The 14,673-nt window shown below is 42.3% G+C and overlaps 1 protein-coding gene across 14 annotated transcripts in view; it reads left to right on the plus strand.

The window, feature by feature from the left end:
- Positions 1-278: 278 nt before the first annotated feature.
- Positions 279-14,673, plus strand: part of Tmem260 (transmembrane protein 260) — a 71,188-nt gene continuing 56,793 nt past the window's right edge. For 13 of the 14 annotated variants that reach the window (XR_015638072.1, XR_015638074.1, XR_015638071.1 and 10 more), the window contains exons 1-3: positions 279-517; positions 4,806-4,837; positions 5,527-5,678. Coding sequence is in view for 7 of the 14 variants with exons in the window: in XM_087586083.1 (XP_087442209.1) it covers positions 370-517; positions 4,806-4,837; positions 5,527-5,678 (332 nt within the window). In the remaining 7 variants the exon portion in view is untranslated. The remainder of the gene's footprint in view (positions 518-4,805; positions 4,838-5,526; positions 5,679-14,673) is intronic. The other variant, NM_001170475.2, reaches the window with a different exon arrangement.

Raw genomic sequence — 14,673 nt, forward strand, 5'->3', positions numbered from 1 at the left:
TCGTTGTTTTCGACGCCACTTCCGTCTCTGTCGGAACCGACCAAATCACTGCGGAAAGGGGGGGAGAGATACTGCATAGCGTGAGTAGGCCTGGCACATGGTTGATGTCGTCGGGAATTATGCTCCTTTGTGATTCGTTATTCAAAACACACTGAAGCAGACACACTACCGTGCACGGTGACCCCCAGAAGACTCCTAGGCCGTGCCGGGGCGCTCCTTTCATCTCCCTCTCCCCCACCCGACGGGCGAAGGTATGGTCCGCTCCGTCCCGCTAGACCGGAAGCCGCGCGGGCTGCGTGCGCCTTTCGGCCGGGGAAGGTCCGCGCCGCGGCGAGGGTCGCGGTCCGCGAGCTGCGCGCGTCCGGGCCCATGGGTCTCCATGGCGACGGCGGGGGCCCGGCAGCCGGAGCGGGGCCGTGGCGCTCCGGGGGCCTCTGCGGCAGCGTGGCCGTGTTCGCCGCCGTGGCTGCCGTGTTCACCCTCACGCTGCCCCGCTCGCTGCCGGGGGGAGACTCGGGTAAAGTACTCGCAGGCCGCCCTCCTCCCCGACCCCCCTGTCTCCGGGTGCCGCCTGGGTTTCCGGCCCCGCGTCCCATCGCTAGAGCTCCGTGCACGTTCTGAGTTCCAAAACTAGTTCTCTTTCCGGTTCTGCATCTCTGGCCCCTGTGTTCTCGAGCTGTCCAGCATTTGGGGGTTTCAGCTGCTGAAACTTAACCACTGTCCACTTTCCCTGGACCATTTTTACCTATATCACTGTCGAGCCTTTACAGTATCACAGAGGAAAAGATTGACAGTAGTTAACAAATAGCGTTCTACTCTTTAGAGCCGACACAACGGGTTATTAAATAAACTACATTCTAAGTGGTGGTGAGTTACGGAGGCACATGGTTGAGAGTGGTCATGAGGAGTAGGTCCTTCAGAAGGTCAGGAAAGACTTCCTTGGGGATGTATTAGTTAGAACCTGAATATTACGAAGGAAAGGGTCATGCAGAAAATGTAGAGGGGAACTCATAAAAGAGGATGCCAGGTGCAATTTAAGGCTCTTTCTGTGAAAACGAAAAGCATGTTTCACACAGATTAAGCCAGGGGATAATTGCCCCATATTTGAGATTGGAAACAAGTTCCTTTTTTCCCAACTTGTTTTTATGGCCAGATCAAGTGATCAATAATTCCTCATAATAATAAACAGTGTCTTGAGAATGGTGCTGTAATGGACCATAGTCAAACTATTTCCTGAAGAACATGTTTATAATTTCATTGCCTGACACGTTCACCCAGATTTGGTGGCTAAAGCGGGGAGCATTTATCATTTCCTAGTCTGTGGACTAGTCTGCTCTGGATGCAGTTTAGCTGAATTCACTAACACGGGTCAAGGTGGGAGGCAGGATTGCAACCTCTCAGGGCCCCGTTTAGGGAGCATCCACTTCCAAACTTAAGCCTAGCCCATTGCTGTGTGGCTCTCTCCATAAGATAGCTGATTCCTGTCAAAAGAGAGAGCGCATTCTGTCACCTCTGTCATTTTTGAAACCTAATCCTGGAAGTGATATGCCACTGTCCTGTTTTATTGGAGGAGTCAGTAAATCTAGACCAGTTCAAAGGGGAGAGGATTACACGGCAAGAAAGCCAGGAGATGGGGATTACCAGGTCTGTCTTCAAGATTGCCTGCCTCGGAAAGAATCCTTGATGCTCCATTTTCAGGTTATCTCCTCCTTCCGGTTCCACTGAGCACCTAATGGGGGTGGTGCTTCATTAGCATGCTGGAAACGGAGTTACCACTGTCCTAAAATTAATACTAAACAGTGAAGTAGTTTCAGGGTAGGAAGGGATTTGATGTTGGAGAGTTTAGAGGTCAGCTCTGTACCCATTACAAACGATCTACAACTTATTTGAGCCACAGATGCGGGCTAAGAAGAATACCATTGCCCTTGCTATATGTGCCACGTTCTAGCTGCCCTAGAAGGTAGGTGCTATAGGTGAGATCTCCGTAGATGAGAAAAGTAAGGCTAACCTCCATCCAAAGTCACAGTGAGTGAGGGTCTCCTGAAAAGAACCTAATCGGATTGATGCTGGAACATTCTTCTTAATCCTCACTCAAAAGAGTTTTGTGACATTGTTAAATTACCCATCACACATAGCGATAATAAGTTTGAAACTGTTGCGGTCTTAAATTCTGTATTTCATGTGTTACCAAAAGAATAAAGTTGTGTATTTATCTAATTACCAGCCTTCTTATGTGTTCTGATTTGTTTACTCGAATGCTAAATAGGGGTTGCTTCTGATATTTTATGGTCATTTTCAGGAATCATCAGTGAGCTATTTTTCAACTACGTACCAATGTGGAAATTCTGTTTATGCTTACTTTTGGTTATATTGTTTCTGTGTTGAATATTTATGAATATGTATTCTGTCAATAAACAGAACACATCTCAAAACCAAATAAAACATGTATTTTTTTTTTTCTGATTAGTGTTAAGTTTTACTCTAGAGAGATATCGCAGTGAGTGGCGTTGCCAAAGTTATTTTTGCATTACTAGACATTCATATTCACGGACAGTTCTCATATCCTTACAGGTGGATTTATGTATGTTGAGTATAGTTATTCTAATGGGTGATACATGGCCACATTAAACATATGTGCACTTGAAGCATCTAAAGACAGCTCTGGGCTTGCTTCTGAGTTGCACTTGGGACAACAAAGTTGTGTGTCTCAAACCTGAATATACTTCAGAATTGCCCAGAAGGTTCAAGTGGTAATGTTAGAAGACCTTCAGGAAGTTTGGTTCTGATACTTACAGCCCTTTGACTGGGGAAAGCCTACCGACAAGGGCTGGGAGAAAACAAGAGCTCAGGAGGCACTGAGTTTATGTCGTATTGACTTTGCCTTCTCTTTCACATTCACTTTAAGAACATTCCCTTTGCTCTTGATCAGGAAGACATTATAGATTTGTAACAGTGGCATATTTTTGTTTAGATTGAAATTGCCAAGAATTGATGGACTTTGCAAAAAAATACAGATGTGTGTGTGTGTGTGTGTGTGTGTGTGTGTGTGTGTGTGTGTGTGTGTGTGTGAAAGCAGAGGAAAGGGTGTCAATGTTAAAGTGTAGTTTAAATACATTCTTCTGAGTGGAAGAGGACGGAGATATGCTTGTCATGGAGTAAAACTGTAGGATCACTGTCTCAGTAGTTACACAGAGAACAGTTCAAACAGTTTAGACTAGCAACAATTTCTCTGAAAGAGGTTCAGGCACAAAAAGACCTTTCGCTTCTGAGGTGCCAACATCAGTAACTGGTTTACGTAGGCAACATGTATCTGATTGCCTTAGGAGGCTTCTGCGAGGCTGTCATTCACTTAAGAGGTTTGTGAGTGGTAAGGATGACAAGGTGCTAGGCCGTAACCACCCTCCAATCACAGAGGATTTGTGTTTGATCCTTTGTGGGTGCTCAGAGAAGGGACTGGTGGTGGTTTCTTGGCGGGATCCTGAAACCGGATATGATGATGTTTTTAAACTTGGAAATGAAAGCAACCAGCTGGAATATAATCCCATATAGGAAAGTGCTAAATTGTCAGACGGGTTCTGTGGAGGAGAAGGAATTACAGCGCAAAGAGGATGCTGGGGCTGGAGCTGTGTAAGGAGAGGTGTTATTCAAGTGACAGGTTTGGGCGGGGGAAAGGTTGAGAAATAGTTCAGGATGAGAAGATGAGAGATGGTGATGTGTGTGTGGATAAAGGACTACCCTAGTGGAATATGTCATTCAGGGAGCATAGGTTGTGTGGAAACAAGGCTGCCAAAGGGACCTTGAAGCCATTGGGCCTGACCTAAGAAGCCCTTATTCTTGCTAAGATACCTGAACTTCATTAGTAACAGCAGCCATTGAAAGTATAGACTGGGGCCAGAATCCAGCTTCTTGGTTTTTTTACACATGGGAGGAAGGGTGCTGTAGTCAAGAGTAGTTTAGGAACGGAAGATACATTAAAGTAGAAAAACCCAAGCCAGGCAAGGTGGTGGTCTAATGTAACTAGGACAGTAGAAATTAAAGGCTCAGTATTGATATCTGTCAGGAAATAGAAATTGGACACAGGGGCTTTTCCTATTAAGCAGTAGTGTCCACAACTCACGATTATGCACTAATGTCTTACTGGGTTGCTGTGTAGAGGTGGGAGTCAAAAGTAGCGTTCAAGTTACTGCCAGTAGCAGACACTGCATTGTCTACTGTGCTGTGAGTGCTGTGAGCTTAGCACCAGTCACACTGAGGAGCCCCATGCAAAGGGTGCAATGACTTACTGGTTTAAAGCAAAGTAGTCTGGGATTGCTTACCAAAATGATTGATTAAAGATACCTAACTTCAGTAAGCAGTTATCCAAGGGCCTCCGTGGGGTAACAGGACCCATCTGATAGTGTCCAATCCTCAAGCCTCTGCACATTTTTTTATGTTAGACAGCTGCATCTTTTTTGTTCTTGTAGGAGGGGCAGTCTCACCAGGTCTCAGTCATGCTCTGTAAGTGCGTTTGTATATGTGCAACTGAGTACAACTTTCAGGAAGGAAGATGATTTCTTTTAAATGAGAATTCACCTGTATTTCTACTGACCAGTTATTTAAGAAGTTATGGAAGTTATGGAAGAGAGTTAATAAGACCTATGGGGGAAGTCCTGTTAGACCGTTTCATGCTGTTAAATCTCTCCAGATTTACAGTTTTATCCAGTCAAATTAATGCAAAACCCCAATGCAAGCATCCGGATTTTGAAAACTTTGGAGGAGTGTCATCCTGTAATAGTAATTATTGGTTTTCCATTATTTTTTCACAGGGGAACTGATCACAGCCGCACATGAGCTTGGAGTAAGTATTAGTTTTATTGTTTAATCAATGCTCTCATTAACAGTTTTAGGAATTAAGAAAGTTTAATTAAGCATGGAATAAAGTAGATTAATTTATTTTCAAGCCTAGTTTTTAGTAACTTATAAGTACAGTACGTGACAATTTACTTTAAGTTTTAAATCCAATTAGCTGAAATTATAAGGCAAAGCCTTTACTATATATACAGTAGCTGGCTTATTATCACCCCAAATTTTGTATAAGCCGTGGAGAATAAATCGGGTTAACAATTTTAATAAGTTTATTATTTAATAAACTTTATTATAGTGTGTGATCCCTTTAGTCAAGACCTTATGACTGTCAGCGTGGTGGTAATCCGGTAGCAGTGTGGTCTTTCAACTCTAACCAAGATGAGATTTCAGGACCTGCCTGCTCAGTAACCTTTTAAATGACCCGAATATGTCCTGTGAGCCAGGAGCACAGACTGCGTAAGGACACAGTGGAATCTGTCATCCTTTGTTTAGTTAGGCGAGGTAGCATAGGATAGACGAGCCAGGTCCATTAAAGAAAATAACCATATTGACAGAGACTATTACAGTAGGGAGCCTCCGTTGAGACATTCCGTCATTGCTTGCCCGAGAAAGCCAGAGTTAAAGCCAGAGTGACACATCTTTTTAGATGAAAACAGCTAACTGTTGCTTATTTTTCCGTAGGTCGCCCATCCCCCCGGCTATCCGCTCTTCACACTGGTGGCTAACCTGGCAATCACCCTCTTTCCTTTTGGCTCCGTCGCCTACCGCGTCAATCTCCTCTGTGGCTTATTCGGGGCGGTAGCGGCTTCGCTCCTCTTCTTCACCGTTTTCAGGTAAAGTGGTTGATTAGTTAACTTTGAGGAATTAGAGTTGCGGGTTCCTCATGGCCAGCTTCAGGCAGTAGTAAAATCCTTGGTTGCATAGGTGGCTTCCCTCAGTCACGTGATTTCACTTCCTTACCCCTCAGATGTACAGGCTTGGCTCCGCTTTGTACAGTGGGGCGAGCATGTCACCTGTCCCTTCATTGTCACACTTCTCCGGTTAGGCAGAACTAACGAGGTTTGTCACTTTGCACAGATGAGGGTGGGCTGACTGAACTCAGCAGCACCAAGTTTGTCTTAGACGTGGTCAGTTCACCTAATTACCCTCCGTGCTACTGACGGACGGGCAGCTGCCCCTCATGCCCGATACCCAATTATATTATAAATATGAACATAACTGCATGCTTTGGAAATGAGGCTGTTAACCAAGATAATCACATTTGGGGTATGGTTTTAGTGATGTTTCACGTTGTCCACTGTGGTCCTTGGAGAGGGAGACAGTATGGATCCTGCTGACTTCTTTGATGGGGCCATTCATAGTTGGAAGCTACTATGCTTGTAACAGATTGGTTACTGATCTGGAATCTTGGTGAACTCATCTGCCTTCGATGTTTCTGTCTCCATTCTTAACTTAATCTAAACTCGTTTCCTAAGAGGATGACTCAAAAAATACAAATTGTATGTTGTAGAAAATGGAGGGGGAAATACTGCTTCCAAAAGCTTTTGTAAGCTTCCTTAAATATAATAATAATAATAATAATAATAATAATAATAACAATAACAATAACAATAACAATAACAATAACAGTAACAATAATAAATTATGTAGTATAGTTTGAGTAGATTCCATTTTTGCTGATAATTTTGGCAGTTAGGATTTTTAATTAACAATCACAGTGTTGCCCTTTAAATTCGTTCTAAATTTCTTTTGAATTATTTATAGAAGTGGTAAAGCTAACATAATAATAATTCTAAAATTTACTTTTAAACCTATTTGTAGAAAGGGTTCAGAAGGGGTTGGGGATTTAGCTCAGTGGTAGAGCACTTACCTAGCAAGCGCAAGGCCCTGGGTTCGGTCCCCAGCTCCGAAAAAAAGAAAAAAGAAAAAAGAAAAAAAAAAAAAAAGAAAGGGTTCAGAATCAACCATTACAGTTTTGATTATTCATGTAATTCATATCACTTGACCTGTCTCCATTTAATCTTATATTTTCACTGATAGTCCTTAGGAAGTGTGTGAAATAAGGGCTTTGCTGGCTTGTTTAGTGCTATGAATATTTTTTTCAAAAAGGGGGGATAATTTTGATTAAAACTATTTCTTCTGAATATTCTATGACTAAGTACTTCCCAGTGTTTTCATTGAGAGAAAAATTGATATTTTTTCTTTTAAATATTTGTGTTGAAATTTGAAATTCAACCTGTTCAATATTGAATACACGAGTTACTAATTTTTACAAGAAACTTTTAAGACAGACACTTCAGTACTATGAATTTGTGTGTGCACATGTACGTATGTATGCATGCTCTGAGGCAAGTAAGGCAGTTGGTGCTCTAAAACTTTTCATATTTTCTCACATATTACTGATACCATTCCACAGGATGCCATTACTCTAAAAAAAAGATAAAGAATATAAAAACCTCTTACTCCAAATAGCTTTGGACAATAATTTCCCTTTAGTTTCCCAGTTTAAAAATAGCTTTTCTCACTTACTGTGCTTGAGTATCTGAGGTGAAGATGAGCATATTACCATGTGACTCTGATTTTAATACACAGCATTGTTGGTGAACAGTTACACTTGCTGACGTTTCAGTTCAGAATTCTAATGCCACCAAACTGGCCCTCTAAGTAGTGTCACAGATATAGTACTTCAGAAAAGTTGTTTCTCCCTGAAAAGGAGTGTAACAACATCACTGCTTACATACACTTTACGATGGAAAATACTTCATTATTTTGAACACAGATAACTGACAAGGTACACGTCCTTTGGGAACAACCCAGTTCAAGTGGCAAATCTGTTTTGTCAAACAATAGACACCCTTCAGAAAGGAGAAGCCATCTCTATGGTAATAGGACCAACAGTAGCCTATTGATTGAGTGGAAGAAGACATTATACAGTGTCAGCTGGCTTGTTACAATTTCATTTGTTGTATGACCTGAACTTAACCTCTGGAACCTTTCTTCTGTGAACATAAACCCAGCAGCAGGAGAGGTTTTGTGCAACCATCACACCAGGCTTTCCACCAGTCCTGACGTACAGTAAATATATTCCTTTACAGGCTCCTTCCTTCCTTAACATCCGTTTAGGAGGCATTTCACTACTTATTCACTTACAGACAGAATTGTCTTTCTATTTTGTTGTTGAATATTGAAGGGTTTTGACCCAGGAAGCAGTTTGCTTCTTTTTTTCCCCCCAACACTTAGAGAATTTCTGTACATGTGGGTTCGTGCTGACTGGTGTGCAGTAAATTAATTCTTTTAATAGGTTTAGGGTTTTTTTTCTTTTCTTCAGGTAATTGTTCACATAGCATTCACTATATTTAGCTCTTGGGGTGGACATAAAGACCTTCTGTACCTTTTAAACAAAGAATGTGTTTCAAAAGGAAATTTCTGTTTAAATGTGTTGATGTAAAAAGCTCCATTTTTTCGGTAAACATGGCTTATATTGAAAGAACAATTTATTCCTTGTTTCCAGTTACTATGTAATCTTTGCTTTTCTCGCATCCGTCTCTTGCTTTTGAAAAGCCCTAAGATATCATTAACACTTCACTTTTTGTCAGTCTTCCTAATGGCTGCAGAGCCTCGTTTGTATTGATCTGCTCTAACGTCGAAGCACATGGGTAAAAGCACACTGAAAGCAGTGTGTGCTGTCATCACAGTTGGCGAAGTAGAAGTAGGAAGAGCCTGGTAGCACTGCTGTCCGTAGCGCTCCCTTTGGGGCATTTGAAAGCATGCGTTTTGTCAGAGGAACTAATATTCAATTTAATGAACTAATTCTCAGCTCATCCTTATATCTTTATATTAAGACTATGTAATTAAGTTAGTGTTTTAAAAGAACAGGGTTTGGTTTTTTTTTTTTAAGACCACTGAGGTAAATCATTTTAAAATGAGGTGGAATGTAATTTTAAGTATCCTATTTGTTACCCCTAGATGCTATATATAATTTTTTTTAAAGTTATAGGTAATTTGATCACAAATATGAATGCTATCCAACTTTACTTACTATTTGAATTTCAAAGTTACTTGCCAGGAGACATCAAGCTAATGCTATGTAGTGACCCAGGAAGAGGGCCAATGTCATCCTCGTCAAGCATCTACATCAAATACACTTCCTGCGTGCTGCTATCATTTAAATAGAAGAAAGCACACGGACGGATGGTGTTGTACAAACACCTCAGGAAACTTGAACTGTTTAGTCTCTGGTCAGGGAACATCCGTATCATTTGTTTGGGGAGGTATAAGGTAAGAAAACCATTCTCAGTAGCCTTGAAAGTCAGCCAGTAAGGGTGGTGGTGGTGGTGCCACCGCCAGGTAGAACTGCACACAAACGCCTGCCATGGTACTTATTGAGCACCCAATGAGAAATGAAAGTAAAACACTTCTAGTTTTTACAACAAAATTCACTTTTATAGAAACTAAGATAAACCCTCTGTTAAATCAACATATTTTCAGACATTCTAAAAGTCCTTGTTCTGGAAATTTATAAAATACACCGAGGCCATTAGCACTGTGTGGTAAGTAAGCAGATCTCTTAGTGTCAAATGTAGACTATCTGCATATTAATAACCAGTGGTATATTGGAACTCCAAAGAAATTATCATCAATTATAGCAATAATAGTCGAGTATCTTCTGACAGGTTATTCGAGGTCCATATTTTATGCATGGGATTTTGCCATTTTATATTATTATTTCTAAGCATCAGTTCACTGCTGAAATTAATTTGATTATAGTTTGGGGAAGTGCTTGATTCTAAGCAGTCCATCCGCTATTCTTACAGCTCCTATTAAGATGCCATTCAATAAAGAAAATGCCACACCTCGAGAATGCAGATCTCCTGCTTAAGGGACATTTGGATTTTCCAACTCAAAGAGTGTTTTAGATTATTGCCATAGAGAATAACGCGCCTGCTCCCTAATTTCGGAAGTAACAGTGCATAAGTAACAAGTCGTCACCAAGCTTTCGAGCTCGGAAAGAATGGGAAGTACCAGAGCATTCATTTCCTTTCAGGGCAATATCTGTCTTGATCCCTGGTTAATTGATCATATATTTTTCTCATACTCGTATTAAAATTGCATTGACTTTGGCTGGTTAAGCACATTAAGAGCCCAGCTCATTTGCATTTTCTTATAAGTTGAGGGACATATTAGGCTCAAATAGCAGTGCTTCATTTTGAAGGGAGAAAAGCAGGCCAAAACTCTTTTAAGACTGTAGAGTCTTTTCTGACAGCTAGTCAGAGTTAGAATTAGTTCAAGGAGATGTTAATAATGCACTGCCTGGCCTAATCCCTTTGATATCACCAGGTATCCTCCTGTTCATGGGTTAATTGCTTTAAAAGCGAAGGCAGTATTCTGAGCGGTGGGCCGCGTCACCTTTCCACAGCTGTTACCATTGAGTGACAACTAAATCCCGTGTGTAAGATGAGGAAGAGCTCAGTCTCCAATTGGGAGAAAATTTATGTAAACCGCAATCCCTTCAGAATGTGCGGAAGTCATAGACTTTCTTGATTTACTCTGCTTTTCCCAGAAAGCGCTATTGTTCACTTTCCTAAGTCCCATCAACCCTTTGTAGCAGAATATCACAGCAGCAGCAGATAGCTTGAAATATATAAATGCTATCATAGCTCTGATTAATAGCAGTGCTTATGAGTCAAGTCTGATAACAGTGCGGCTCTCCACTCAATTTCAGATACTGCTAATGGAATCTGTCTTCTCCAATTGTAATATGAGAAGGCCTAATTTGCCATGGAGCTTGGAGCTGTCACCAGTAGGGGATTGTGGGGTCAGATGGGAGCTGCCAGGTTTTTGCCCTGCAGCTTGTATCTCTCACTTTGAATAGAGCAGCCCCCTGCCTGCCAGTTAGCTGATAGGCCGCCGTGGGGCTTATGCCACTCTGTACAAAAGGAAAGGGCTGCATAGGCTGACTTCATAATTGTGAAGCCAGCTCATATTTCCACAGCTACTGTGCTGCATAATTTCTAATAAGTGGTTTTAACAAATGTCAGATTATGAAAAGTTTCCTCAATTACAAAAACTTATAAAACATTCAAATTGCTAAATCTGTCTCCTGCCGAGATCCTTGCTACTGGAGCTAGTCATCAGTTATTACTGGCCGGCCAATAAATGGACATATTTCTAAAAATTACAAATAAAACGATAACTTGTAACTCACACAGACTTGCAGCTTCTCAGACTCACAGAGATAGCTGATGACCTTAACAAGTTGAATGTAAGCATGCACCTCATGGCTTCGGGTGATTCAGGGACTTCACCCCCATTTCTTGTTTTCCCTGGTTCTTATGTTGGTTTTAATCATTTGGATGCTTTGTGTTTCCTTCCTACCCTGGTGCCGTGTTAGTGTGGCAATGAGGCTACACCTTCTAAGTGCTCGGTTAGAAGGACTTCGGGTGTTGGGATACGTGTCCTGGTCTGTACCTTTGACAGTTATGTGCTGGAACGCGCTTGGAGGCGGTCTCAGTTCACCTGCTGAACGCCAAGCGTGTTGTCAAGGCTGAGTAGCAGGCTCACAGGCACTGCATGTTTGAGCTCGCGTGCTCTGTAAGCCTTTCGAAGTCGGCCGCACCTCAGCAGGCATTGGCTCTCCTCATACAAGTGCCTGGTACAAGAGACAGCGGGACACTAAAGACCAGTACAGTGCTTCTTTCTAGATTGTTTAGGTACAAGATAGTGAGAAAATGAACTGTTTTAGACTTTATAGCTTTATTATATAGCTATATTTAGGTTAATCTTTTTTGGAAAAAAAAATCTTATGGAAGTGGAGGCATGGGCGCATGTCACAGTTTACCTCTGGAGGTCAGAGAACAGCTTGAGGGAGTTGGTTCTTTCCCTTCACCACGTAGGTCCTGGAACTCACACTCAATTCTTCAGGCTTGGCCACAAGCCGCTGTTCCTGCTGAACCATGGTGCCAGCCTGTAGAGCTCAGTTCCCACCGAAATTGGTTGATTGTATTTACTCCCGGAAACTCTTCATGGTCTGACTCCTTCCATTTTAGTTGTGCTACGTAGTTCTTTTCTTTTTGAGGCTTTAAATTTTTCCTGGACTCTTTTATGGTTTTAAATCACGACTAACGCGTGGCGGTTTTCCTTTCTGACCATCACTAGTTATTACTGGGGAAACAATTCCTGGTTGGCTCAGGAAGTGAAGTAACCTTGGTATGATTTTTCTTATAAAATGTTGGATAAGGACTTACTTTCAAAGTTATTAAAGATTATCACATTTGAAGCCTAGTGGTGGTGGCTGAGGAGATAAAACTTGAATATACTGTGTCCCCAGTTGCTGCCTTTTGTTCATCTGGTGGAAAGGTTTGGGTCCCCCTGCTCTCAGCTGCCTAGAACTTGACACATTTGATGCTCAGAGAACATTTGCTCCAAGGATGCTGACTGACAACAAAAGAAAGAAATGTAACAGTGCTTGGGTTTTTGTTCCCTGAGATGCTGATTTGACCATTCTCCACATAGCCTGGAGAGATGAGAAACTATGATGTCGATAATGTGAATGAGCCAGAAGGAAACTTTCACATCGTTTTCATGACTAAAGCCTAGGAAGATGAGAATATGGAAGGATAAGAATGATGCATGTGGTAGGCAGTGGTGGCTCATGCCTTTAATCCCAGCACTCGGGAGGCAGAAGCAGGCTGATCTCTGAGTTCAAGGCCAGCCTGCTCTACAGAATGAATTTCAGTACAGCAGAGAAACTCCATCTCAGAAAACTAAAACCAAAGACAGACAGACAGACAGAGAGATAGACAGAAACAGAGAGAGACAGAGAAAGACAGAGACAGAGAGAAGAGAGACAGAGAGATAGAGATAGAGAGAGACAGAGATAGAGATAGAGAGAGACAGAGATAGAGAAAGAGAGAGACAGAGAGAAAGAGAGAGACAGAGATAGACAGAGACAGAGAGAAAGAGAAACAGACAGAGGAGAGAAAGAGACAGAGAGAGAGACAGAGACAGAGAGTGAGGAGAGAGAGAGGTGCAGTTGATTTAGCCTGCTTTAGCACTCTTCCTTCCCCTAATCCATTGTGCCTCTCTCCTTATCAGGAGGAAGTGACACTATAGTAATTCAGTAACCAGGGATGTGCATATGCTGATGCTTGGCCTGCTTCCCCTTCCACTTACTTGAAGTAGGCGCGCTCAGTCTCAATAAAAGCTCATGCATCCGGTAGGGTTCTTTGTATGCAGGTATCCCTGATATCAAATGGATTCATGAATTTTATGAGGCGCATCAACTGTGTGTTTGGAACGAATTTCAGGTTTCTGTTATTTGCCTTCTGATTGGGGGTTAGACAAGTATGTGACTACACATGAAAATCAAATACCATGTAGTGGGAAGAGAAAATGCACAGCATCATCTATAGCAAATCCGTGCTGGTGCTGTAAACTGTAACCTCCTGATTTATCCATTGAGTCAACAGACGAATGCTTTTCTGTCAGCCAGAAAACACCTACACAGTCAGTAGCTTTCTTAGGAGCCCTCTCTGGGTCTTAGGATGCTCACACTTGCTAGGATGGACTTTCGTAAAGCCACCACAGCTGCTCTCTTTCAGTGGAGCAAATCTGCCATTTGCGTTGCTCAGTGAAATTGAAAAGACTTGAGGGTCCTTCCCATACTGTCTTTGCCTGTCTGTCTGCATTGTACAGGAGCACTGCATTCTCCTAACCTGTGGACCACATGATTTTATTCTTGTTTTCAATACATCCCAACCACAGATTTCCTTCCCTGCACTCCTCCTCCCCTACCCCAGATCCACTCCTCCTCTGTTTCCCTTCAGAAAAGAGCAGGTCTCTCTGGGTTATCAGCTGAACACTGCATAACAAGATGCAATAAAGCTAGGCCCAAACCCTCATATCAAGGCTGGGTGAGGTAACCAAGTAGGAGGAGAAGGGTCCCAAGAGCAGGCAAGAGTCAGACCCACTGTCTCCCACTGTCAGGAGTCCCACAAGAGCAACAAGCTCACAACCATAGCACACATGCAGAGGACCTAGTTCAGAGCCACGCAGGCTCCACGACTGCCACTCCAGTCTCCGTGAGCCCCCTGTGAGCCCTGCTTGGTTGATGTCTGTGGACCCTGTTCTCCTCGTGTCATTGACCCCTCTGGCTCCTACAACTCTTCCTCCCCTCTTCCACAGGGTTCTGAGAGATCCAAGTGGAGGGACCTGATAGAGACATCTAATTTGAGATCTCTCTCTGCCTGATGTTTGGCTGTGAACCACATGATTTTAGTGATACCCCCCCCCAATCAAGATGATTTACCACAAATACATCACATAATATATTTATACATAGAATATGTTTATAAAAATAAGACAAACTGGGCCTGACAGTCCAGGCCTATAATCCAAGCTACTCAAGAGAATAGAGTAGAAGTACAACAAATTCAAGGCCTGTCTGGGAACTTAAAGAGACTTTATCCCCAAAATAAAATTACAGAGGCCTGGGATGTAGCTCAGTGTGTTCAAGGACCCTGAGTTCAGTCCCTAGTAAAATGCACGCACGCATGCACACACACACACACACACACACACACACACACACACACACACACACACACACAGAGTCTTCTTTCTGTCTCTGTCTCTGTCTCTGTCTCTCTCTCTGTCTCTCTCAAAAGTTAAATTCAAAGAGGGCTGGACTTTATGCTCAGTGACAGCTCACTTGACTACTGTGTCTATAACCCTGTCGTCAAACCCCACTATAATAAAAAAAAAAAAACATTCTTCAGTGACTTGAATCTGTTAAATCATTGGTATTTTTTCTCTACTGGTGGGACACCT

This window comes from Rattus norvegicus, chromosome 15 (assembly GCF_021556685.1).
Source record: "Rattus norvegicus strain SHRSP/BbbUtx chromosome 15, alternate assembly SHRSP_T2T, whole genome shotgun sequence".
NCBI classification, from domain to species: domain Eukaryota; kingdom Metazoa; phylum Chordata; class Mammalia; order Rodentia; family Muridae; genus Rattus; species Rattus norvegicus.